The sequence below is a fragment of the Oratosquilla oratoria genome, chromosome 8 (assembly GCF_046742065.1).
Source record: "Oratosquilla oratoria isolate Oo_2021 chromosome 8, ASM4674206v1, whole genome shotgun sequence".
NCBI classification, from domain to species: domain Eukaryota; kingdom Metazoa; phylum Arthropoda; class Malacostraca; order Stomatopoda; family Squillidae; genus Oratosquilla; species Oratosquilla oratoria.
Genome location: NC_134784.1, coordinates 76,458,904 through 76,486,724, shown reverse-complemented (window position 1 = coordinate 76,486,724; position 27,821 = coordinate 76,458,904). Strand labels below are relative to the sequence as shown.

Sequence of the window (27,821 nt, the reverse complement as noted above, 5' to 3'; positions counted from 1 at the left end):
ACATTCTAAAAGCTTTTTCGCTGGTTCCGTCGGAAGCTTATTATTTGCGACATTTTAAAATCCTTAAAAAGGGAATTTGCCAAGTCTTTCTATTTCTCATGCATTAGTCATACCTGTGTAACGTATAAAGGAAATTTATGTGTGTAACAATACCTGAGAGTTTATCTATTTGTGCTAGCCTAATGTCCTGTGTACGGTAAATTGGATCTGAGAACAATTATTATTATTATATTTAGCCATCAGTGCTTATCATCAACAAATCTGAGATCAATTTGTGCGGTAGTAATTCCAAATTAAACGAATATGAAACGAAAGGAAATTTGACCAAAAGTAACATCACAAAGTATTTTTGTAATGTAAAATCTCAAACACAGATCGTTGTAAGTACGCGTTGTCATCGAGTAACCTTGCTCAAGAAATTATATATTACAGTATTATGTTACTTCAGTTTAATTCATAATAGAATTAAATAATCTAACGTAGGACGAATAAAACTGGTTTGCTATATTTGAACATTTTATTCGAAATTAATGTTCAGTTAATTTCAGACCCTGTCACATGTGCATGTAGTGAATGCAGTAATTATGTAGTGATTAGTAATTATGTTGTGATTTTATATGATGCAACTGCACAGATCTAACTACACAATTGAATCATATAAAATCACTACATAATTACTAATCACTACATAATTACTGCATGCATTTTGCCCATGCAAATGTGGTTTTCCGTCATCTTAGCGTGCACAGCCTAGCGTAATCACTGCGCACGGTATTTCCCTGTGTATAAACTTCTGGCGATACACTTCAGGTTTTAATTAAGCTATTTATTGATATCCACTTCCAATAAATCGGTAAATTATTTGATTTGATTTTTATGAGTGGTAAACTAAGTGAGAATGAATTAATTTTTCATATAAATTATTGCGGTGAGAATGAGCAACTTAGTTTACTTGTGATAATCCACATCACTGATGCAGGTCAAACTGGCGATGTCACTTTAACTATTTTCTCGCTCACTAGTATTCTCTATCTAATCATATATCTACCCCTAGCTAGCCTCTATCTGTCCTCCCTCTTCCTTTCTCTTTCTTACACCTTTTCACCAGGCCCGTGCAGAGGGGGGGGGGGAGCTGCTGGGGGTGCCCAAGCACCTGCCCCTTTGCCCCGTGCCCCAAAAGTGTCCTTCACAATAATATATAGATATGAATAAAAAAAAAATCTCACAGGCTTTTTTCATATTCTTACCATTCAGAAATTATAATGTGGAAAATGGTGTTGCACCCTACCGGATAGTTGCCAAATAAGAATAATACAAAAGAGTGAAGTGCCCAATTTCCAGCCCAAAGCACTTGCCCCTTGCAATGTCTGTGCACGTTACTGCCTTTCACTCTACTGTCGCACTAGGCACTGACGCTGCGCCCCACACTCCCTTTGGGCGGTGCCTGGCCCGCATCGTTCTACATGTGACCTTTGCCCCCGTGCCGGGGTGCCAACCTCACACCCATTCACCCCCATCCCGTGGATCTCGAAAGCAACCTGTTCTTTGTCTATCCCGTCTCAGCTATCCTGTGGGGGACGGCAGTTTCTCCGTCTGCAGCCGCAATGTCGCTCCTCCGTCTGACGCCGCGTCAAAACTCTCTTCGTCGCATACCTCAGGGCAGGTCAATTGGGGGCGAGGGCCCAGCAGTCAGGTCAGTAATTTAAATGACATGTATAACAATCTAACTGATCTAATTATTAATGCACAAAATACATTTATCCCCCTAAAGTCAATACGGAAAAATAGTAATACTCCCAAATGGATGACGGACAGATTGAAACATGAGATCGGAATGAAAAGAGGACTTTACGTAAAAATGAAAAACGGGGAATCACACCTTAGATCAAGTTATAACGAAATGGCAAAGCTGGTTAAAAGGAATACACGTTCAGCGAAACGTAATTATGAAATCAAGGTTGCCAGTCAAGCAAAATCCAACCCAAAGGGTTTCTTTCACCTCTATAGAACAAAAAATAAAGAAAGAATAGGACCAATTAAAAACAATGAAAATGTCATGATTGAATCGGAAGAAAAAATGAGTGAGGAGTTTAACAATTATTTTCTATCGGTATTTACTGATGAGAGGTTAGATAAAGTACCTGACTGCGATCCGATTTTCAGAGGGGATGAAGAAAGTAGTCTAACTAATATCAGCATTAGTAAAGAGGAAGTAGTCAAGCAGATTGACAGACTTAATGCTACAAAATCTCCGGGTCCAGACGAAATTTTTCCAAGAATGCTTAAAGAGTGTAAATTTGAAATCTGCGACCAGTTAACTGAAATATTCAATAAATCGGTAGATACTGGTTCTGTTCCAACTGCTTGGAGGCAGGCAAACGTTGTTCCTGTTTTTAAGAAGGGAGATAGATCGTCTATATGCAACTACAGGCCAATCAGTTTGACATCGGTTATAGGAAAAATGCTTGAATCAATAATAGTAAATAGACTCAGAGAACACATTGAAGGGCATAATTTAATTCGTGTTTCACAGCATGGTTTCTCCAAGGGTAAGTCATGTGTGACTAATCTTCTATCCTTTTACACTAAGGTATATAAGGCGGCAGACAACAATGAAAATTACGATGTTATTTACCTTGACTTTAGCAAAGCGTTCGACAAAGTGCCACACCAGAGACTACTAAATAAAATCAAAGCCCATGGCATAGGAGGAAAAGTGTTAGAATGGATTAGAGCTTGGATTAGTAACAGAAAGCAACGGGTCACCATAAATGGAATAAAATCTAGGTGGGGCAATGTTACTAGCGGGGTTCCCCAGGGCTCGGTTTTGGGTCCCTTGTTGTTCATTATGTATATAAACGACTTGGACGAAGGGTTAAATAGTGATGTTAGTAAGTTTGCGGACGACACTAAAATAGGACGCCTAATTAGGTCAGGAGACGACGCCCAGATTCTGCAGGATGACCTTAATAAGCTGTTAACATGGTCGGTGAAGTGGCAAATGAACTTCAATATCTCTAAGTGTAGCGTGTTAAACGTAGGGCTACACAACCCCGAAAATAGATACAACTTAGATAACACGTTTTTAGAAAAATCTGAGTGCGAGAGGGACTTGGGAGTTCTGGTGAGTCCGGACCTTAAAACCAGGAAGCAGTGTATTAGCGCCAGAAATAAAGCTAACAGATCATTAGGTTTCATTGCTAGGACGGTAACGAATAGAAGTGCAGAGGTAATTATTAAACTCTACCTAGCGATAGTTAGACCCATCCTTGACTATGCGGTACAGTTTTGGTCTCCGTCCTACAGAATGGACGTAAATTCATTAGAATCAGTACAGAGAAGAATGACCAAAATGATACAAGGACTCGGAAATTTGCCTTACGAAGGGAGGCTTAGGCACCTAAACTTACACTCTCTGGAAAGACGCAGAGTGCGGGGTGATCTAATAGAAGTGTTCAAGTGGATCAAAGGCTATAACAAGGGTGATGCAAACAAGGTCATCATAATAAAACAACAGGGCAGGACTCGCAGTAATGGGTACAAACTGGACAAATTTAGATTTAAGAAGGAAATAGGCAAGAATTGGTTTACTAATAGGGTGGTCGATGAATGGAATAAACTTAGTAACCATGTAGTAAGCGCTGAAACTATCAGTTGTTTTAAAAAACGATTAGACAACTTTATGGATGGGGATGACAGGTGGTGATGGATACGGAGCTGCCTAGTGTAGGCCTTATGGTCTTTTGCAGTCTCCTTTATTTCTTATGTTCTTATGTTCTTATGTTCTCCGCCGCCCACAACCCGGCGAAGGTCTAGGATATGTCGCGGCATTCCATCGACGGGAATACTGCTCCGCTAATTTATATAAACATCCAGTTTATAACCATTACTGTGAGTCTAACAGGGCAGGACTCGTAGTAATGGTCATAAACTGGACAAATTTATATTTTAAAAGGAAATAGGCAATAATTGGTTTGCTAATAGGGTGGTCGACGAATGGAATAAACTTAGTAACCATGTAATAAACGCTGAAACTATCAGTTGTTTTAAGAAACGATTAGACAACTTTCTGGATGGGGATGGCAGGTGGTGATGGATACGGAGCTGTCTAGTGTAGGCCTTATGGTCTCTTGCAGTCTCCTTCATTCTTATGTTCTTATGTTCTTATCTGTCACAGCACCTCTCGCCCACTGTGAGGTACATTTACTTTTGCGTGGTTTCACTCATATCTCTTCCCCCACCTGTACTAAAACAGTGGCTCGGCCGGTAAGCAGTTCTGAAAAAGCATCTCGTGCTCCACTTGTCCATGACTTCCCTCAGTACTTGTGATCGAAACGTCCCTCTCCAGAAATATCTCATTTAGCACACGCGCGCAATTTTCTGCCCTGTCTCCGTCTTCAGCTCCCATCCGGGGACACAGTCTACCATCAACAGGTACATGCCCCGTCGATAGGGAGCTACGTCAACCGCTTATTTCCTCCTTTTCTTTCCTAAACCGATTTCTCCCGTTGCATGCAGCCTCGGAGCGGGGATCTGTTTATTGACGCCGGATACACGCTCTCACAGATCGTTGGACTTCTCATTTCGTGATATCCGGGTTAACTTCCCTGGCCAGGAACAACGATCCTGCCAGCATTTAGGTGATTTGCTCCGTGTAATTTTCCCGCACCAAGGGATCCTCCTGCACACACTTCAACATCTTCCTCTTCCCACTCTTCCGGCACTCTAAACCAACGTTTCCTTACTCTGGTTAGAACGTCCGTGTTTTTCTCTTCTGATGGCACTCGGACTATGTTCACATTCTCGCTGAACCCACCTATTAACTCAAAGATTCTAAGGCGCCGTTTCAAAATGACCTCTGCTGCTCCCTTCGTGCGCAATTTCTTCTTAGCAGACGGCACCGAGTTGATCCATCCCGCTACCATAGCAGAGTAGTTCCTAATTTCGATATCATGCAATCCTTACCTCAGTACCAAATTGACCCCTTTTACAACCGCGTCCAACTCCAACATGTTAATGTGATTATATTCATTATTTTTTTTTCGCTACCAAGCTCCGCCTTCAACTGCCTATTTCCACAACCACACCGGTTCCTATGCTGCTCGCGTCGCACTATATCACACCTCTGTCCACCTGCGGTGCACGCCGCTGTCCTTCCACCAGATCGTTGCATCTCACTCGCTGTACGACGTCTCCCATCATTGTTAGTGTGCCCTCGTCGACCTTGTCTTCCCAATCTTTTCCTCCTGAGCGTCTCTTAATATAGCTGCACACCATCCCGCAATTGAACAGTGGCCGACCAATTTGCCACATAACAAGAAAGGCTGTCTTCTGCTCATCTCGTCCGTCACGTTTGGGACATCGTTGCCTCTCCTGAATATCGGGTTTCCACTCCCATCCAGCTCTAGTCACAGTCTCAACACTACACATCCTTCCATCGGTTCCGGCTCTTTTGAGACCAATCCAAATATTGCTAGGTATTTTACTACTTCTGACGCTGGTACAACGGTGTCATCCATTACTATGTCGTCGATGTATGAACCCCTGCCCTTCTCTCTTCTCTATCACTTCAGTCTTATTCAGCACCGTCCTCAGCAGATTTGTCATGATTCGCGGGGCTGAGCACAACCCGAATCCTAGTCTGGTTAAGCAGTATGTTTTGCCCTTGTATTTTACTAGTTGGTATTTCCACAACTTCTCCGCTACATAAAGTTGAAGGCACGCCGCCCATAGATCCACAGTTGTGGATGCCCCACTTATCTGTCGCCATTTTCGTAGTCTCGCTACATACGTCTACGAAATCATCGTCAGTATGATACCTCACAAATTTGTTGAGCTCTATGAAGACTAACACAGGTCGTACTTTGTTCTTGGTCAGCTGTACTACTGCCATCAACGGCAAGATTCCGCCCTCCACCAGCTCCTTCCAAGGTCTCATAACTACTTTATCAATCCACCGTTGCACTTCTTTATCAAAGTCTTCCTTTACTCCCTTTCCGAGTGTATGTTTGTAGCAACCTACTCCGTCCTTCAATATAGGTAATCCTCCCTTCAGATAACACTCTACCACCCACTTCTGGCCATCGAATTCCGCGAGGAATTCTTTGTCCTCAATCACACAAGACACAGCTTCTTCCACTCTTTGGGTCGGGTGACGTATGCGCAGCCGTTTCACAGTCGTGATTCACGGTGATCCCAAGGATATGGACCTTGGGTGATCCCACCCTCCTCGGCCTTCACCGTCATCCCTACGTCTCTCACCATCTCCCTGCAATGTCCCTCACTCCTATCGGTACTCAGATCACGAATCGCTCCAAACTTCACTCGTCCGTCGACAAACGTAAATTCGCCAAGCCATCTAATTGCATCCATTCTCTGCATCATTTCAATTCCCTTTATAATAATTCTGAGAATAAGTACCCTCAGTTTCAACGAGATGCCCTCCACTATCAGTTCGGCTTCTTGAGAACCCTCACACTTCGTTTCCTTTCCATTAACAGCCATCAGACTCATCTCTTCATATTTGAAACTTTTAACTAAGTCTGCCGTTACAGTTGTGGTTGAACAGCCGGGATGTACTAGTACTCTTGCATGTCTTCTTCTCACCCAGACTTCCACGATCGGCATAATACTTGGGACCGCCTTCCCTACATGGAGGGGTCGGCTTCCGGTGCTACAGCCTCCCCATGTCCGTTTCCCTGCTCACAGTATCTATCGATGTGCCCTGGATCGCCACATTGATAACAGATTACCTGCCCCGGCATCTCTCCACATTCCTTTGCCATATATTCCAGTCTTCCACATTGATAACGCCTGATAGTCTTAGGTGGTTCCCCACATCTACTGTAGTCAGCCCTGATTCCCCCAGGTTCTTCCTTTCTCCCGATCGGTGATTCAGTAATGGTACACTGGTATTCGTTGATCTGTTCGGAGGACTAGCGGCCGTTCAGCCGTAATCGCGGCCAAGTGCTTACTTTTTTCCTGCAGTCACCAGAATTCTAGTACGGGATACAGAGGTGTCCACGCACTGGCGGTTGTTGCAACTCCGCGGATACATGGTCTGAAAAACCGTTCACAAATGCCAGTTTCAATGCCTGTTCCAAGCTTTTTCCTGTCCACCCAGCTAATCCACCTAATATACTTATTTCTTAAGCAATCATGTGGACATACTCACCTGCCCATCGTGAGATTGAGGGGACGACCGAGGATGAGATGGATGGATGGGGTGAAGGGGGCGCTGAAAAAGAGGGGAATGTCTCTCGAGCAAGGAAGGGAGCAGGTAGGAGATAGGGATGAGTGGAGAGTGACTGTGTATAGAAGGTACTGTTGTACAAGGAAGGGTGGATGGGGGATGGGGAGGGTGCTTGTGTGTGAATGGTATTTTGATGCAGCCCGAAGTGATTTTTCCCCCATCTCTCTTCCTGCATGAGGGGACAGAGAGGAGTGGTCGCCGGTTAAGTGAAGCGGCTTTGCTGTGGATGTACTGTGTCTTGCTGCATATCATTTGACCCAGTGCAGTTGGCGGATGCAGAGATGACCCATCATTTATGAGGAGCTGAGATAGGAAGGGCGGATGGGGTGGTGAAAGGGAGTGAAATTGGTGGGAATAGGTACCTACCTCTAACTTGGCTACCTCCCTTGTAAGCTCTTGGTATACAGATAGATGGAGTAGTTCAGTTATTCAGTTTCACTTTGTTCACACATGCCTATCTAATGGAAAACTGTCAACTAATGGGATAGCCATGAGATTTAGCTAAGAAAGACTCCAATTCATGTAAGATGGCTGAGGAGTATATGTGGAGTATCATGTACGGTGTATTTACCTGATTGTATTATACAGGAAAAGGAGCAATGGTCGTTAGGTCTCATCTCGTATTTTCTAACAATTTATTCTACCTGGCCTCAAATTCATGTACAGTTCCAACTTAATCTATATCCTTTGTCACGGACAACTCCTTGCGTTTGAGTTGAATCAAACCTCGGCCGCGATTTGATCAATTCCTTCAATCCAGAAGCTAGCGTGTCTATTTGCCTTTTCAAGGGATTTTCTCACTTCACAAGGACAAAAGAAAGGGTGAAGTGCAAAACTTCTTAATTTACATAACATAAAAATGTAAATATTTACCTTACCCTAGAATATATGTGTATGAACAGGGCGCGAGCGAGGGAGTCAGAGACGCTACTGCTCGCGCCCCTTCCCGTTTATACTGGGGCGCACAACACAAGTGCCAGTTTGTTATGATTATAATCCCAATCTACCTCTATTTACCCGGATTCACACAATCCATTCACATTATTTTTGTGTGAAGAAGGCTTACAATTTACCAACCGCTAGTTATCTAAGAAAATAGTAAAAACAGCTAACATTGTATGATGACTCTACTTCTTCGTGTCATCATTGTTATGGTGACCTATGACCTTGGCATCAGGAGGTCCTAGCTGTGTGCTACTCCACCACTGGCTTGCAAGTCTCCTCTAACTGGAATGTTCATATGGGTGTGTTAGGAGTATTCCTCACGACTGGTCCTCACCTCGTCATTCACCGGTCCTCATTCCTTCACCTCACCTCTCCTAGGCGTCTCACGACCTTACTGACACCCCAAGTGGCTGAACAATACACGCTTGCGTCTGCCCAGCTGCGACGCGATCCAGAGCTTCTTTGAGGCCCACGGGTGGGACAAAGCCTCCTTGAGGGAATCACTCGTGGGGCCCCAGGATGACTAACCAGCGCTAGGGTCTGCCGCGTGACCATCATACAAAGCCTCCTTCAGGAAGCACACGTGCAATGCCAGCGTCGGTTACCCATGGCTGGCCTGCACCTCGGCCAACCACGTGACAGAACACTGGATTCATTGAGGAACGCCTACCCTCTGTCTTCGTGAGTCACCGACTTCCCTCGCCTCACACTTGACCTCACGGCAATTAGGAGCACGGGTCATGACCTGCCCGTGTATATAAAGGATGGACCAACGCCCGAAGATGCAGATGGCCTTGGAGCAGCATACATGAGCATAGCTGGCTGCTTCTTGCTTTCTTGACTCCTCGTCCCTCCCTTTTGTTACCTCGCAAGCAGATCGCCCGGAGGCATGACTTGAAACACAGTCGTCACCTCCCTCGCCGTTCTTCCCCCTCTGTTGGCGCCCAACATTTCATTGTTGAATAAAACCAACTCTATTTCCACCAGAGTTTGCCTTCAACCAGCTTAAATGGCTGCCCAACATGGGGCAGACTACCAGTCTAACAAAAATCCTAATTCATGTTTAAATCTTATTGTCTAATTTAAGATAACTTAGCAATTGGTTGAAATTAACATCAACAGTCATTTTCATTAAGGATGGCAAGCAATTATGGCTCTTGCTAGGATGTTACTTATAGCGCCATACCCGTGTCTTTTTGTGTCATTATGACGTGTCATGGAACATTACACCTTGAATTCCAATTATATTCAAATTTTAATTTGTGTGTTGTTTGAACTTGGGCTATATCACTTCCTAAGCTATTCCAGGTATTTATGCATCTATATGGAAAACTGTATTTCTTCACATCCTTAAAGCCCTCCCATCTTTAATAAGGAGATCTCTTCTGTCATTCCAGTCTACCCCCTTTAGTTACCAGAATACTGTAATCATATCACCTTTCTCTTTGATCTTTCAAGGTTGGCAAACTCAGTACCTTTAGTTTTTCCTCATATGGTTTATCTGCCAGGTTGGGGGCCAGTTTGGTTGCTGCCCTTTGTATTCTCTTGATCTTGCTTATATCCTTTACTCCGTGTGGGGACCATACTACTGAAGCATATTCCAGTCTTGGATGGATCAAGGTTTCAATGAGTTTTTTTGTCTCTTCTTCCATATAGTGAAATGCCACTTTGATCTTCTACAGTAGTTCATGTTTCTCCCACAATCTTGTTGATATGTCTAACAGGTGACAGATTGTCTTTTATCAACAGTCCCAAATCTTTCACCTCTTTTTCTTTTGTAATGGGTTCACTTTTGAAAAAGTAGTTTAAGAATTTTTTTTTTCCACTGCTGCCCTTTTCTAATATTTTGCATTTTTTTTGTATGAAACTTCATTTCCCATTCTTGGTTCCATGCAAAAACAATATCTAGATCTTTTTGCAATAGTCTAGTCATCCTCATTTTTCACACTTCTCATAAATTCTGCATCATCTGCAAACATTTTGGCATAGACCATTGTTCCTTCCATCTGTCTGTGTATATGAAAACATTAGCTGTGTATACATCATATTGACTAATATATTTTATTTTTTATATTTCCAGGAAGAGTTGCATCCATATGAGCACCCAGTAATGGTGCATACAGTGTCACTTGAGTGTGATGACAAGATCCTCAGTGTGTCATCTCCACAACCCAGTGATGAAAGGATGTTTCTCTGTACTCTTATATAGCTATTCCATCTCCATCGCCTGTAGAGGAAAGCCATTCACCTAGTACACCTGAAGTTCCAGCTAGGACATGCAAAAGGAAGAGAGTGCCTCATCCAAAGAAATCCTCGTTAATAGATGACACACTGTTTGTTTTGAAGTCATGTGCAAGTGAGCTACTAAAGGCAGACATACCATATGCATGTGCCATTATGGTGCAAAATACTTTCAGAATGTATCAGAGAGTCATGATGTAGAACTTGCAATGAGTCTTACTGCCTTTTTAAGGAGGGTGCAAGAGGAAGTAAAGATTAAAAATAAAGTATAGAGTGTGACTTGAGTTTATTTTACCTAGTTCTACCTATTCCTTTAACCATCTGTAGAGTATATGTCTAATGTCTGAAAACCATAGCATCTTGGTCAGCTATTTTTCATTGTTGAAGTAGGTGCAGATCATAATGCAAACAGCTCTAGTCTATTATGCAATGGAGCTTGAAACTCTTCCCACCCATTGCCTACAATGTTACACCATGCCCCTGTAACTATTCTTTCATTTTTAATATCTTCCCTATTAATCATTTCAGGTGGAGTGTCATTGCATCCTGAATTTTGATGCAAATAGTTATGTGGGATTAGGGCTACAAAATGTAATTTTCCTCATACATTGTGGTAGCATTCTATTTGATTGCCTGAATATTTGGAAACAATTTACTAGTATCCCATAAGCATTTTCAGACACCCTTCTGACTCTACAGTGTCTGTAGTTATATACGAATTTGTCATATGGGAAATTATTTCCCTTAAATGGCTTGATCATCCACATCTACAGGGGAAAAGTATCAATGCTACAATGACATATGGAGTCTCTCTGTGTAAGGAATGTGCTGAAGATGGGGAACTTTCATTTCATTGTTTCTGAGAGCTTTGTTTAGAATGCATTTCTCCCAAACACCCACCATCACTAGCTCTCCCATTGGTCCCTACATCACAATATGAAAATTTATATTCTGCATTAACTAATGCCATTAATACTATACTACAATGACCCTTATGATCAAAGAAATCTGATATGCTGATGCTTGGTTTTGTAATTAAAATAATTTTTTCCATCAAGATCAACAACACATGAAGGATAGTTCCATAGTCTAAAAAATCTGCTGCCTCTTTCTTACATGTTTCTTGTGTGGTAGGGACACTCGGGTAACTTGGTTGAAGGGCTGCTTAGATGGCAGAACACACACTTGGGATGACAAAGGAGATCAGACACTAGCTGTCATGAAATTGATAGCCGAGAGATTGTAATGATTCTTCTGGAGAAAGAGAAAAATAAATTGAAAAGGATTGCTGATATATCAAGGATGGAATTATCTAACCAAACCACAAACCAAACCCAATCTTGAAGGGCTCTAGAATGGCGGGATTCTAATCCTTTGAAGTTAGCTTTAATTACACTATCACACTACCAAGCATATTCATTTAATAATGATAATGTGTTAATATTACCCTACAGTTCCTTCTAATTTTACATTAGAATTTTAATGAAAAAGAGGGATCCTTAATTCTAGTTCTGAACAAATATTACCAAAGAATGGATTATTATATAACATCTTTATCATGGTAGGTTCTGCCACAACATCTTAAAAAGTATATATATATATTATATATATATGTATAATAATAATAATAATACATATATACCAAGAATCTTTTCCCACTTACAAGGGAGGCTGCCAAAATCAAAGGCATAAATCCACTCCTACCCATTTATTCCCCACATACTCCATTCCCATTCATCACCCCTCCCTCCCTCTTTTCTTGGTTCCTCCTGGATGATGGGTCAGAAGCAATGTAGCAAGACACACCACATCCACAGCAAGGCTGCTTCATTTAACTGGTGACCCCCCCTCTCTCCATCTCTCATGCAGAAAAAGAGAAGATATTGAGAAATCCCTTCAGGCTGGATCAAAACATCATTCATATATATTATCTCACACAACCCCATCCCCCACACACTCCCTTCCATGCATCACAGCATCATCCATACACAACTATTCTCCACTCACCCTTATTTTCTGTCTTCTCCCTTCCTTCCTCAATGGGCATTCCCCTTTCCCAATGCCCCTTTTACCCCATCTATTCACCTCATGTTCACTCTCTCTACATCTCTTTAAGTAATCTTTCTTCACTCATTCTTTCCATGTGTCCAAACCATCCCAGTGCTCTTTCATCAACCCTATCTCCCAACTCCTTTTTCACCTCTGTTCTCCTAGCCTCCTCATTTCTCAACTATCCAGCCTAGCAACCCCTATCATAAAAAATAATAAATAAATAAATGTAGTTCACCTCTAGCTTGGTATAACACAGTGTAATGACCAACCTATCCTGTGGGGGTATTGCAGCTCTCATGTTAGTGTCTTATTTAGCTATGGCAGGTCTTTTCAGCTCCAACACCTCCAGAAACTAGTTTCTATCCAGCCACATCCAATATCTGTACCTATCTTGGTCATAAAGTGGCAGCTCTTGAACAAAATTGTTATATTGGCTTCTTCATGTCTTCTCAGCCACAGTTGAATCCATACTTTCCTTCTCTTTGTTTTCTTCACCACCAGCAGACTCCTCATATTCAGCCATTGCAATGAAAACCATGGCCTTAGTCATTATTGCCTTCTGGTGTCTTGTGTATATCAAGGTAGACATATCAAAGAGGAAGAGCTTTGTGTGGGTTTTGTCTATCAGCCGATCCCAAAAACAATAGGACCCCATTTTTAAACAAACAAACTTGCCGACAGAATGGCTGAGCATAGACCATACCATGAAATTGTGAGCTTCTCACAAAAATTATGCACATGTTATGTGCTATGTTCATGCAAAACCTGCCCATGTAATACAGCCTTTAATGATGCAATTACCCCTATCATCTGTTAAGGTTGGCAAAAAATAGAATATATAGATAATAATCTGAAGTTCCAACTAAAGAACATTTTAAGCTACTCTGCATTTTTCAATCAATTGTTGCCTTGAATTTCACAAACTGGAAGATCACAACCCCACAGCAGCTGGCAATGGTCCTTGGGCCCACTCTTCTGATCTCTTTGGGAAGAAACCTTGGACTGTCATTTGGGTTGGATTGTTTCTGTCACCAACTGAAAGTAGTTGGGAGCCATTGCTAGTTGTCCATTCTTCTAGAATTTAAAGGTAGAAGAAATATAGATGAAGATGATAAAGATGTATCTCATGTCCTAATCCAAAGAGCAAATGTTAGCTTCTCTGGGCTGCACCTCTAATTGGAAGTGAGGAAGTAGACAGGATTAACACAGAAATGACTGACATCCTTATCGCAGGACCCCCACTCATGTAGGTACTGTACCTATCATTGGACTCTGCATCATTTAAAGGATAAGTGAACCAGCTTTACTGTGGGTGTGCTGTGTCTTGATGCATTTCTTCTAACCCAGGAGTGGGTGGGACACAGGGATGACTCGTCCATGAGGAGCCGAGATGAAAGGGTGGATAGGGTGGTGGAAGGGAGTGAGATGGGTGGGAGTGGGTACTTACCTTTTGACTTGGTTACCTCCGTTTTAAGTGGGAAAAACCCCTTGGTGTATAGATAGATGGAACAAATTACAATGCATAGAAATTTAAAGAAGTCATATTATTTCAGGATGGCATGAGGAAAAACACAGCTGAATATATTAAGAATCAATACTCTACTTTATTTGATAATTACAACTGTTATTGAACTGCCTGTCTGGTTATAATCCATATACAAAAACAGCACTTATATTGCACATAAATTTACATGAATTTTTTCCGGTAATTGAGTTCATATTCCACAAAATACAAAAAATATTTACATAATATGAAGAGGCAAATAAGATAGTACAAACTAATTGTGATAGCTGGGAAGAAGAAAAAGAAGAAGAAGAAGAAGAAGGAAAAAAAAAAAAAAAAAAAAAAAATGCAACCTGTCAGCTGATCCCTGGCCTCTGATATAAATTACCAACAATCCATCATATGTTTAAATCAGGATTAAGTAAAACCTTCCTTTATTCATGTTTAGCATGCGAGTTTAGGGGAACAATTGTGCTGCCAGATGGGACAATTGTGTATCACAAGGATGATGCGTCTGGCACCAGCCACATATGTACAGTTGCACACTTGCTGTAAATACAGGTTTACTTATTATGTGCTGATAAAACATTACAGTATTTTAATAACATCTTTCAATTCCTAAAGATCTAATCCCCAAACAAGATCCCTATAGAATTTTCTATATAAAATATATTTTCTGAGAGTAATTTTTGTAAGTGGTGGTCCTGCAAGACAGATGTAAAAAAAGAATGGTCTCCTTGCCATCTATCTTCATAACCCTTCAACACCCTCACCTCCATTTGGAGGCATAGTTGACACCAATCCTCCATACCAGACCCAAGATTTCCATCAATTTCAACTGTATTTCCTCTTTTTCACACAAGGAGTATTGACAACTGGTAACTGCTTTCCCTCCTATTACAACAAGCCAGTGGCAAAAACAGTCTTGCACTTATATAATACAGACAAGTTCAACATTTCTTCTCATAGACTTATGGGATAACCACAGCCAGAGGATTTCTAGTCAATGAAACTTGAAGCAACAATTACCATTATTACCATCTGAGCTTGCTTTCACTCAGAGTGAACTACTCCCTTTCGATGGTGATTTGCTGAGGAGCTTGAGGAGTATTGAATGGAGCTTGGATGGTCAAGATGCCTTCATTGGAGAGGGAGGACTCAAGTGCTTCAAGATCAACATCTTCTGGAATCTCAAATTCATGGGTAACATCCTGACATGACCGGCTTGTCTCCGTAACTTCCTCTATTTTTCCTTGCACACTCAGGGTTTTTTCTAGTGGATTGACAAAACAATTAAAGGTCATTTATAAGAATCTATTACTTCTCTATTGTTGTAGACATATTGTATGCTATTACTGGGAATATTGTAGTACAGACATTTCCTGGGTGTTTCAAACTAGCATATGAACAGCAAACATCTTTCATCCAAACTCACCCTTCAGAGTGACTTTAATGTTTTCAGCACTGGCATTCTTGAAATTAAAGGAAATCACATACATTTCTGGTGTTGAAACATCAACAGGTTGACCAAAACGTGGAGTCTTTGTTGTTGTCATTGCACTTCCTGGGGGCACAAACTAAAAGAACATTGTCAGTACACATAATACATCCTTTCAGAGGGTGACAAAATCTATTTTCAAAAGGCCAGATGAGTGAGCAAATGCAAAAAGCAAAGGTTTCAATGACTAAACACAAGCTATATTGTTGTTGTGGGCTGTTTCATTCATTAATCACCAACTGATTTAGCCATAATTCCACTCAAATAAAAAAGCTAAGTAGCAACTGTAATAAATACCAATGTCACAATATGTGATGGCAGGATGGCAAAACCTCTGACCCTTACATTTAATCAGTTGGTAGGGCCACAACTCTATGTCAATGCTCAACTGTAGAGAAGTCGACTTCAAATCTATAATTGACACATTCTCAACCAAGCGCCTTTCACTCAACGTTTCGCTACATACATCAATCACCTCATTACCCATGTGACATTTAACATTCGTATTCAATTCATGAAAATCAAACACTGGCCTCACATTTTTTGTAGGTTGTTCCACAGCCATCAGAGCAAGAATGCCAATTTTTGAGTCTTCCTTCTAGGGCACAAGAATCCCTTCTGCTATCCACCTGTCCACTTCCTTCTCAAATTCTTCCCTTTTTCTCCCTTCAAGTTTCTTATTGTAACAACTTATTTTATTATTCAATTTCACAGGCTGACCACTCTTCCACAACCACTTGACAGTCCACTTCTATCCATCAAACCAGGCATAGAAATCTGGATCTTCAATGACAGCTTTCACACAATTCCATAACCCACAGTGACCTGTTCAATTTTTTGATTAACTTACACCACATCAATAGAACCAAAGCACACCTTTCCTTGATAGACAATAACACCTTCCAACTGGTCAATGACATCAACACCAAGCACCACATCAACACCATCAATTAGATAGTCAGACATTAGGCCTACAGCTCTCACAGTTAACAGTTACCACCAACATAAAATTTAAATGAATCTGTGCCTCTGCACTCAATCTGGCTTCCATCAAAAGCATTAACAAAGATATCACCTTCACAGTTAGCTGAATACTTTGAGTGAACTACCATTGACAAACATCCCATATCTAATACCACCTTTGCATGAACATCATTGATTAAAACATCAACAATAGGCAGTACATTATAATATGCCTTTAAATTGCAAGGGTGCCTACAGGTGCAATAGTCACCCATTATTTGTTTCAAGAGTTCCATTTTTGACAGTGATTAGCAACATGGCCTAATTCATTACACTTGAAGCACCTCACCTCTTGTTCCCTGCAATCCCTAATCAAATGGGGGCCACTACAACAAAAATACTTCCCTTTGAACAGGCTAATGTCAGGTTTCTTTATTCTCTTATATTAATTCCAACAGTCACAGCCTATAAACTACCTTGCTGCCTTGATGTCAAACTTCTGGCATGACTAATCAATTTATTCATAGCAATTGTCAGCACATTTGGAAGTCACTGCAAAGAAACACTAAATGGTCTGGGAAGCCATTAACAAATGTAAACTTCAGCACATTTTCCAAACCATTTTCAGTAAATTTGGCTAAACTAGCCAAGCATCTGTAGGTTCCCTGTCCACTTCTTATGAGCTAATTTCTCAAAGGCAACAAATGCATCATCAGCAAAAGCAGTTTTTAATTTTTCTTTAATTATTTCTGCATTTGCCTGTTCACTACTCAGTTCCAAATATAATGTCAATGCATTTCCCTCTTAATACAGCTCTCACTGTTAAACAAGGAAGACTCAACAAATTACAGACTGGTTTCCTTACAAGTACCAAAGCAAAAATTTGTGAAAAAGTTATTAAAAATACAGGGACAAAACATCTGGAGAACAACATACTAAACCTGAGACAGTTTGGATTCAGACCAAGAAGATCATGTGCCACAAATCTGATTTGTTTTTACTCGAGACTGTTATTCATAATGCAGGAAAGGGACGGATGGGCTGATTGTGCTTTCCTAGATCTACAAAAAGCTTTTGATAAAGTGCCACATAGAAAACTATTAGGAAAACTGAAAACCATGGGAGGGATACAAGGTTAACTATTAAAATGGATGGAAGATTTCCTGTATGGAAGAAAAATTAGAGTAGTGCTCAGAGATAAGGGTTCTACTTGGGGAGAGGTGATTAGTGGTGTTCCACTGGGATTGGTACTGGCTCCTATAATGTTTGCTATTTATGTGAATTATATGGACGAGGGTGTGGAACGTTACACGAGCTTCTTTACTGATGATGCAAAGTTGAGAAAAGTGAGCAGTGAAATAGACTGCGAGTCGCTGCAGAGAGATTTGAACAAACTTTGGGAATGAGGTCTGAAGTGGAAAGTGGACTTCAACATTTAGAAATGTTGTATAATGGAATTTGGAAAAGTAAAAACAGGATATCAGAACAATATAAAATCTGTGAAAAAGAAGTAAAGAAAGTGGGATTTGAAAAAAGACCTGGGAGTAATCATCACAAAGGACATGTCCCCTGATAAACAGGTAAACAAAATTGTCGGAGAAACCTACAACTTGCCGAGATCAATAAAAGTGGCATTTACTTACTTGGACAAAGAAATGGTGAAGAAAATACTAGTCACACTGATAAGGCCAAGACTGGAGTACACAGTGACATTACGGTCACCCAGTACCAAAAAGAATATAAGGAGAATAAAAAGAATCCAAAGAGCAACTACAAAGATAGACCACACACTTTCAGAACTGTCATATGAAGAGAGATTTTCAAAACTAGAATTACCAACCCTGGAACAAAGAAGAGAAAAAGAAGACTTATTGACCATCTATAGAATCATGAGAAGTATGGAAGTCTTTGATAGAGAAGACTTACTAAACTGGGATACGAGAAATCCAAGGGGACATAAAGGAAGCTCAAAAAGGACAGTTATAGAAGAGACCTGAAAAAGAACAGCTTTGCCCCACAGAGTGGTGCATGTATGGAAAAAAATTGAACAAAATGATAGTGTGCAAAAACTATACACGAATTTAAGAACAATTTAGATACTGCGAGATACATAGACAGGACACCACAAGCGTAGCTCCCCTTCCTGTAAGATACAACTAGGTAAATACAAGGGAATAAAACTGAATAAATCACTTGTTCCCTGTAACTTTGCATCCAAGGTTACTTTCTTCAACCATGAAACGATGTCACCTTCACTGGTTTCATCATGTCTGCTGTAACTAAGGAGGCCATGGTTGAACTATTTGTAAACGAAAAGGGCCTAGATAGCTTGTTGTTCAATTTAACTCACCTCTTGATGACATCAGACTTCTAGTTTCTCCAGGACTGCACAATTCCAAGTGTCTGCCCCCCCTACACACACACACACACCTATTGGTGAGGAAGCAATCAACAAAGAAAATGGATGGAGCTGCAGCGACTACCAAAGAGAACGGGCTTCAAAACCAACACCAACATTGAACTTTTGCCAAACACACCACAGATAGGTGTTATCACAAATAGTGTACTGGCATTTTTATCCTCATGGACAATACTATACCATCACTAAGAGATATTTAAGGGTTGTTTCCAGTCATGCCTATATTGCGGTTCTATTGTGTTAGCGTTGGATGGCGACTTTAATACATGGTAAATTAATGAAGCTGTAACAAGCTCATCATCATACCAATAAAGGCTCCTTGCATGGTTTTACCTTGTACCACCAGTATCTCAGTGATGTCCTACCACTCATAATTCATGTATTCTATAAGCAGGATTGTACCTAAAAGAATAGTATAATTTCCCACTGAAAGGTACTAAACATTTAGTGATAAAATTTTAACCATCACTCTTCATTCTACTGCACAGCATTTGAAGCAGCTCAACATAAGCACGCAGTAAGATTCATGATGAACAAGCTGATGAAAATAGAAAAAAGGGGTACCAACAAAGGCATTGGTGCTCAGATGTGAAATAATGCTATTTATCAATAAAATCAGGAAGTATGTGATTGAGATGATGCAATGACCAGAAATGTGTTGTCATTTAACCACAACCACAAATCTACCATCAACTGAAGCTATATACCAATATCACTCCTCTCAAATCATTACAACAAAGAAGCCATGCTTAGTGCATGGTGAAAGCAAGAAGAATGCCTTCAACATTGTCTGGAATGCCAGTATTCAACCTGTGGTTTGAAAGAATGAAAGAATATGTATGATGAGACTGAACTATACGCCTGAAAATGCCACAAAAATAAACTCAAAAGAGCAATCATGTGACAACCTGGTTATTGCGTTACTTCCTAGGAAATCAAATGTATTAACATTTTCAAAAGCATTTAGTATGATTGAGCACCAGTCATAGTATGGCAGGAATCTTGTTCCTCAGTCTGAGAAACTGTGCATAATCATGGATGGACAAAGATGGCCCCAACACTTTCAAACCTGACATATGAACAAAAACTGGTCGAACTGGAATTGCCAACCCTGGAACAAAGAAGAGAATGAGGGGACCTACTAACCATCTACAGAATTATGAAAGGAAAAGAACACCTTGATATAGAGGACTTATTAAAGTGGGACAGAGGAAAAACAAGAGGACATGCAATGAAACTCAAAAAGGATAACTACAGAAGAGACCTGAAAAACAGCAGCTTCCCACACAGAGTGATAGATATATGGAACAAATTAGATGAAAAAAATAGTGTGTGCAAAAACAATACAAGAATTTAAGAACAAACTTGATCTTGAGGGATACAAAAATGGGTCACCACGAGCATAGCTCCCTTTCCTGTATAATACAACTAGGTAAATACAGGCACTGAGACAGTATCCACATATCTCTCTTCCATGCATGGCAAATGTGTTCCCCTATTCTCATTTTCTAGAAGTTATTGTTGTACAAGAATCAGTTCCTGACATACTCCATAGCCTAATCAAGTAATTCATATCTCAGGAAGCTCATCACATCCAAAAAACTACAAGTCTGAAGATTGTTGCACTATCATGGCAGTCATATGTCCCTCTACTTTTCTATCTCCATTACTAAGAGATTTATGTGTATATCTGTCAGGGAAATATTACTCAAGAGCCTCATAAATATGCTACATGCTTTTAGTTTCTGTTGCTCATATGAACATGTGAGGATATACAGTCAGCTCTCCGTATTTCATCCCAGTTACCTCTGATATTGTTCAGTTTGTCTTTGACAATGCTCCCTACAATGTCAACCTTTCAATGGCCATGACATTTCTCAGGGTATGAGTCGTATCAGGAACCTCACTGGCTGAGCGGGTTAGGGCAACGTTACTTGCAGCGAAGGTCGAGGGGATGGCGGTTCAAATCCTGCTATCAGCAAAGTTGAACCAAGGGCATGGTTCATTAAATTCCATGCTACAAAGTCCTCTGTGATGTGAGGGGCACCATCCTAGCCTTCCAATAGGGGGGAGTTTGTGACATTGAACCATATCACACAAGTCATATCAAATGTGTGACACCTCATTCTGGAGGTATCAACTAGCAGCAGACTTTCAAAAAAGTACATTTAATAACAGGCAGTAAGGTATCAGAGAATGCTTTAGCTCTGGCAAAAACAATGAATGAAAAATTCCAATCTGTCTTCACAAAGGACACAGAATTTGCAGGAGAGGTGAACAATAATAAGTGCTCAATCTACTGGGTTTACTGGATGAAAGAAAAGATTCATGGCCCGATGGGATCTTCAAATGGATATTTATACTATGAATGTAGGGAGTAGCTGACAGACAAGGCTAAAAGCTAATACAGTATGGTGCTAACTTATATGGTAGGAAGTAAGGAGACACCTCTGTATTACAGACAGATGTCACTGATCAACATGATAGTGGAACTGAGAAAATTGTGAGAGAATGGTGGGTCAAATACATTGAAGAGAAACATTTTGATGAGCAGTCAGTCTGGCTTCAGATGTAGGTCACATGTGTCAAACCTAATATTCTTTCATTAGAGAATAATCTAATAATAATAATGGTACAATAGGCAGCATGCTAGTCTCTCATTCGCTTAGTTGTGCGTTTAAATTCTGCACTTCTCCCAAATGCCTAGCAGACTTGTTACCTGCTCCAACAGTCCAAACACACAGGGCAAAGGTGACTGTTTCAGCCGCAGCCACATGCTTCCTGGCACAGATCTACTCACCACTACCTTCACAGTGATTGCTGCCGAGGTAGGTTTGTTGTAACTGGCACCACTTGTTTTTGACCAATTTCTTCATAACTATATACAGTATATGAATCACTTATGCCAATACAAGACCACCAGTTATGCACAATCCCATACCAAAATACAAAAATAACCTAGGATAGGTGAGGGCTTAATCTATACCAACTGCAAATAAAAATACTTACTTCTTTTGGAAGCATCTCCAATGTATCCTCAACACTTCTTTTGAATTTTTTTTCCATATCTTTCATAAATTCCTCCATCTGAGCAAATGGGTCCCTCCTTCCCCAGCCATACATGCTCCGAGTATTTACGACACAGGAAGGACGGTATCCATGAAGTGCAAGAGTAGCATTTCGGGGAGCCCGACGGAGCATTGCCTGAACAGCTGGGCCAGCTCTGTAGATCCTGACATACATTTTCTCAAGTTTTGTTAATTCTGTAAATAGGATGAAATGTCAAAATATCATGAAATGGTCTTCATAACTTATTACCTAAACAGTTTGGGCATAGTATTGTTTATATTCAGAACATAAAAACATGCTACAGATTGAGATCCAACTGGACCATACAAGCAATATGTTTGGTCTAAGCAATTTTGAGATGTCTAGCTTCTGAGAGATGATTCTATTTAGCTGACAAAAACTTTCTGACTTGAAGAAGACAGTTTTGTGACAAAAGAAACAATTATGTGGATGTACAAAATCAGATGGAGAGGGGGGTCACCGAATTTATGAAGCGGCCTTGCTGTGGATGTGCTGTGTCTTGCGACACTGCTTCTGACCCAGAGCAGTGGACAGGATGCGGGGATGACCCGTCATCCAGGAGGTGCCAAGATAGGAGGGAGGGAGGAGGGTGGAGGGGAGTGAAGTGTATGGGAAATGAAATGAGTGGGAGTGATTTCTATGCCTTTTTTTTTTTGGCTACCCCCCATGTAAGGGGGAAAAAGCCCTTGGTATATGTATGTATGTACAAAATCAGGCATCATTTTATTCTATTGTGCATAATTTAAAGTCAACACCTATTTGATGATTAACAAACCTACATTTTGAGCATAATAGCAACTATGCTTTCAAGAAATGTTGATTCACACCTTAGGAATAATGATTTCATTACCTGGAAGCAAGACAAAGGGGTTGGGGAATGATAACTATTGTGGGGAATGACAATGGTGGAGGAAGGCTGAAGCAATTAAGTGAAAATCAGAACCAGTGGGCTAGACACCAAGGACATCATGGCAAAGTATCCATGCCCAAAACATGGCTTGGAATAAGGCCAATTACTTGGAAATGTTATCAAGACACATCTTTCCTCCTAAAAATAAATAAACAAGTAAATACTGAGCAGTTACAAAAACTCATAGAAACCCGGATCCATCTAAGACTAGAATTTGTGACAGTGGTATGGTCCCCATACAAAATGGAGGATATGAGAAGATTGACAAAATACACAGGGCAGCAATCAAATTGGTTCCCAGCTTAACAGATAAACAATGCAAGGAAATTAAAAGCACTAGGCTTGCCAACTTTTGAAAGATCAAAGAGAAAGGTGATATGATTACAGCATTCATGTCACTAAATGGGATAGACTATACTGACAGAAGAGTTCTCTTTATTAGGCATACAAGGGCATTAAGAGGTCATGATAATGAATTAAAAAAGACTATTTCCTTATAGATGCATAATTACTTGGAATAGCTTAGGTGATATAGCCCAAGGTGGAATAATCCATAAATTCAAATCTAAATATGATAATTGGAAATTAAGGATATAAACCACAAAGGCGCAGATCCGGTAATGTTATTTGGGGGGCCCTGAACCGATAAGTGATAACCGATACTTGAAACACGCTGATACTTTAACCCCAAGAATAATGCTGTTGGCTTGGAGATTGGTCCAGAAACCTAAGTCTGTTTTGCTTGTAATTATATGTAAAATCATACATAATTCACACATATAATTCAAATCATAAATTCGCACTAAAAAGTGTTTATCCAAGGAAAATCAAACTCGAGATGAGTGTACCATACTCAGGGAGTTGGGTGGGGGGGTTGGCAGGCCCCCTGGGCCCCCCCCTTTGTATCCGCACCTGAAACCAAGTTGGAACAATACACGAGTTTGAAGCTTGGGAGTATGATACAGGACCCTATGAGCACTACCTCGTGACTGGGTACCACATATTCTACTGGGGGTTCCAGATGAGCAACACCACTGGTGAAAGTAATGTAAGGTACACTTAGTCTAGGTATAGTTATGTTTGGTTAGGATAGGGCAAATTACTTAGTTGGGGGCGGGGATTTTTCCGATTCAAACAAATCTTGTTTTCCCCACTCTAAAATTTCCACTGCTCTCACCTCACTTGTGCAACTAGGAGATGGGAATACAAAATGTGGGATTTCCCCAAAGATATTATTTTGGATTCATAAAACTCAGCAAGATAGCAAATGTAATTTTTTCTTTTTTTCAGAGAAGTCTGAACAACATATATTTTAACCAGCAACTGCAAACCACATTTGGCAGCATTTCCTATCCCAATCAAATACTTCAGAAAATGGGAAACGATGACCTCTGAAAGCAGTTATAATTTAGGTTCTGTTCCAGTAACATGCAAACTTTTTTTTCCCCTCTTCCATTTCTTTATTTTTCTATGGAATGGTTTGGACTTTGGTTAGGTTAAGTTAGGTTACAAGCTACTGGATAACATAAGTTTCATGTAAAATATCTGTGTCTGCATGCTTCTGGAATCTTATGCCACGTCCACACGGTCGAGCACTGTCCACTGGGCACGAGGGCTTTGCTCGACAACAGGCAATTTCAGCGGGCAAACCATCAAACTGTCTGTTCCTGGCACCATTTGCAGGCAGTGGATGGAGGGCTGACATCGCTGCCAAACGCACGAGGTGAGGTGCGAGCAAAGTTAGCAAACCCGCTCAGTGCAGACCGAAGTTACCTTTTCCATCATGTCCGCACCTAGTACTAGTGTGTACTGGTCTCGACAAGACATGCTATTGGTGCTATGCTTTTCCTCATATTTGTCTCTTGCATTTGTATATATGGCTCCACTTTCGAAAGGAGAACAGAAAAGCTGCGTATGTTCATTCTCATGTAATTGCAAAACAATTGTTCATTTTCATCCTGCAATTCACGTAGGATTGTCACTGAGCTTCCCATCAAATCACGTCTTTGTAACCACCCCCAGCATCAGACATGTCTCCGTGATTTCTTGTTTTTCTTTTTAATGCAGGCAGTAATTATAATGCTGTAAAGTGCTACCTTCTTTCCAAGTATGGCGGGAACCATGGTTATCGTACTGCACTGAACCACTCCCTCCCAACTTCTGCTTGCAGCCAACTAACCTCCAACCACCATCGTCAACTGTGTGGACACTTCGTGGGCAGAGTCTGCGGACTTTGCTCGGTAAGGGCAAAGTCTGCCAGGCACAGCTCAACCGTGTGGACATGGCATTACCACAATTTACCTATAAATAGCAGTCTTTTGAATGTACAATACATAGGATCTGGAATACTTGGTGACTGCAAAACTGATATGCACCCGTTTTGGTCTTGTAACTGTGAGGGTTGTACTTCAAAAACTACTTAAAAGGAAAAAGGAATAAATCTTGTTAAAAATACCTACAATTCTACTACCGATATGAACTATGAAATTTATTACCACGGAGAAACGAAATATAACAATGGGTGTCTGGTCATGTCCTCCCTTCATCATATAATTCCCAGGTCAGGATAGTCAATTGTCTTTAGTTTATCAGCGTTTTATATACTTGAACAACATTACAGCATTATTGCGGTCTCCCTAGTCACCGACCAAACCCAGACAATAACGGTTTTTGCTCAAATGCACAATTTTATATAAAAATTTAGCATATGGTTTCTATTATTTGACCTATTTTCTTTAAATGGTGTGATTTCCATGTAATATGATCAATTTACCTAGGTTATATGGCACTCTGGATAAGTATAGGTGGGGGGATGATAGTTTGTGATAGGTCACAGAGGTAAATGCAACAAGGTAGTCTAGGAATAGATATTTTAATCAAACAAACATAACAACATGCAACAATTAAGTTTAATTAATAAGGCTCAAAATCATTGTTTCACTTGGGTGAAACATAGTGCAGCCACCTTGCTGAGACGTACATTCACTCAAATATAATAATGATTTAATAGTTTCTACTTGAAGACGATTTCTTTGTTTCCTTTTTATTAAGTTAAGCTTTGAAAAAAGCCGCTCTGCGTCTGCATTTGAAAGTGGAAGTGATAACACTTCTAAGGCAAATTTTCCTAAGTCCCCAAATCTTGCCTCCCCGTTGTCGTCTACAATGTTTAAAACATATTTGTAAAATGCATCTATAGTGCATTTAGGGTTCTTAAATTCCGCTGGAAACTGATGCCATTGAATACGTCTCCACTGCCCATCAATTGCATGATTATCATAGTTGTTAAGCCTTGGTACTTCAGCCATTAGGTCACACAATGTTGGCATTTCTGATCGTGTAGTCGGGTCTATGACTCGTTTAGGGTGCAAGTAAGCTGCCAGTCTCCATAACTTATTGTTTAAATCAAACCTCTTTCGAATTTCTTGACACAATGCAATTAAAAATGTCCTGCATCTGCTCCTAATATCTGTAATCATATTCACATTGTTGTATTCGGGCATTTGGAAGAGTTTATGCAAATCTGGTCCAAGGTGTAATTGACAAAGTGGTTTGTGTAGATGTTCATCTGTTGGATCAATATCGCTTAAATTGAGTTTTGACACAATGTGTTCATGGCAAAACAGTTCTATAAAAAAGCGATACATATCATGAAGGCTATCATGAATTAAGTGTAGTGTTGGGGATTTGCTCTGAAATACTAAGTTAAATCTATTGAGTTGGGGTAATATGTAATTTAGAAAAGTTAGGTAGTAGAAGACAGATGGATCTCCGAGTGATTCGTTACTTTTGTCTACAGTCAACAACCTTTCTTCAAATACTCTGCCCTGAAAATACAGCTTGAGGGGCCTCCACTGTTCAAGTAATTGCTGAACAGCCTCATGAAGTGATAGCCACCTCGTAGCAGATGCATGGAGTATTTTATGTGGTTTTATATCACAAAATACCTGGAACTCTCTTAAACCAGATGTTCTTTTAGCACTATGTGATTTTTTTTATAAACATTCCTCAACAGGTCTTCACATGAGCGTGGTAAGGTTTTTGCTGCCTCACTAGCACACAGATGGATGCTATGTGCAACACATTTAAATATTGTGATGCCAGGTACATTATCTTTCAACCTGCTTGCTACACTATTATACCTCCCCATGATGTTTGAAGCGGCATCAGCAGCAAACCCAATCAGATTGTCCAATGGGATATTATGGGTATTGAGACACCTTAACAACAAATCATATATATTCTCACCCTTCGATCCTTGGCCACTTTGAAATACATCTATTAAATCTAGCATCTCTGTTTTCACTACCTTCTCAACATGGTCTAAATATTTTACAATTACTGCACAAGACTTTCTTCCAGAACAGTCAGTAGTTTCGTCAATTATCAAACTGAATTTGTTGGTTTGAAGTTTGCTGGCCAACTGTTCACTAGCATATTTCCCCAAGGAATTTACAACAGCTGTACATTTCGTGCGGTTCATTGCCATTTGGGCAGCAATCCTGGAGTCTGGGAACATCCTCTTGTTCAGGTCTATAAGGTGGTCACATATACTGAAACAGAGATTGCAATATATGACAAGAAATCAATAGATGATAGGAACTAATTCAATCATTGCAGGCTGTTGTTACTATTAGGAAAAATAAAGGAACAATACGCAACCATATTATCATCTAACGAAATTTGTAGTTACTTCATTTACATGGATATGTTTCAGAAGGACTAATTTCAAGTTCTTTGAAACAGGCTCATCGAATTATCGAACACTTTAAAGAAATTTAATATTCTGTACAGTAAAGCAGGTATTGCAGGTATTGTTTGAGGGAAAAGGTTAGTTCAGTGTAATTGGCTCATTTTATCACCAGTGTCTGTCTGTCTGTCTGTGTGTATTTACCTAGTTGTACTTACCTAGTTGTATTTTACGGGAAGGGGAGCTATGCTCGTGGGGTC

At 40.4% G+C, this 27,821-nt stretch overlaps 1 protein-coding gene across 2 annotated transcripts in view; it reads right to left on the bottom strand.

Moving 5' to 3' along the window:
• Nucleotides 1–14,072: 14,072 nt before the first annotated feature.
• Nucleotides 14,073–27,821, bottom strand: part of LOC143027842 (uncharacterized) — a 30,952-nt gene continuing 17,203 nt past the window's right edge. For both annotated transcript variants that reach the window (XM_076189490.1, XM_076189491.1), the window contains exons 2-4: nucleotides 21,884–22,137; nucleotides 15,430–15,571; nucleotides 14,073–15,267 (exon numbers count right to left, since the gene is read on the bottom strand). In XM_076189490.1, coding sequence (XP_076045605.1) covers nucleotides 15,062–15,267; nucleotides 15,430–15,571; nucleotides 21,884–22,117 — 582 coding nt within the window. In that variant the 5' untranslated portion in view covers nucleotides 22,118–22,137 and the 3' untranslated portion in view covers nucleotides 14,073–15,061. The remainder of the gene's footprint in view (nucleotides 15,268–15,429; nucleotides 15,572–21,883; nucleotides 22,138–27,821) is intronic.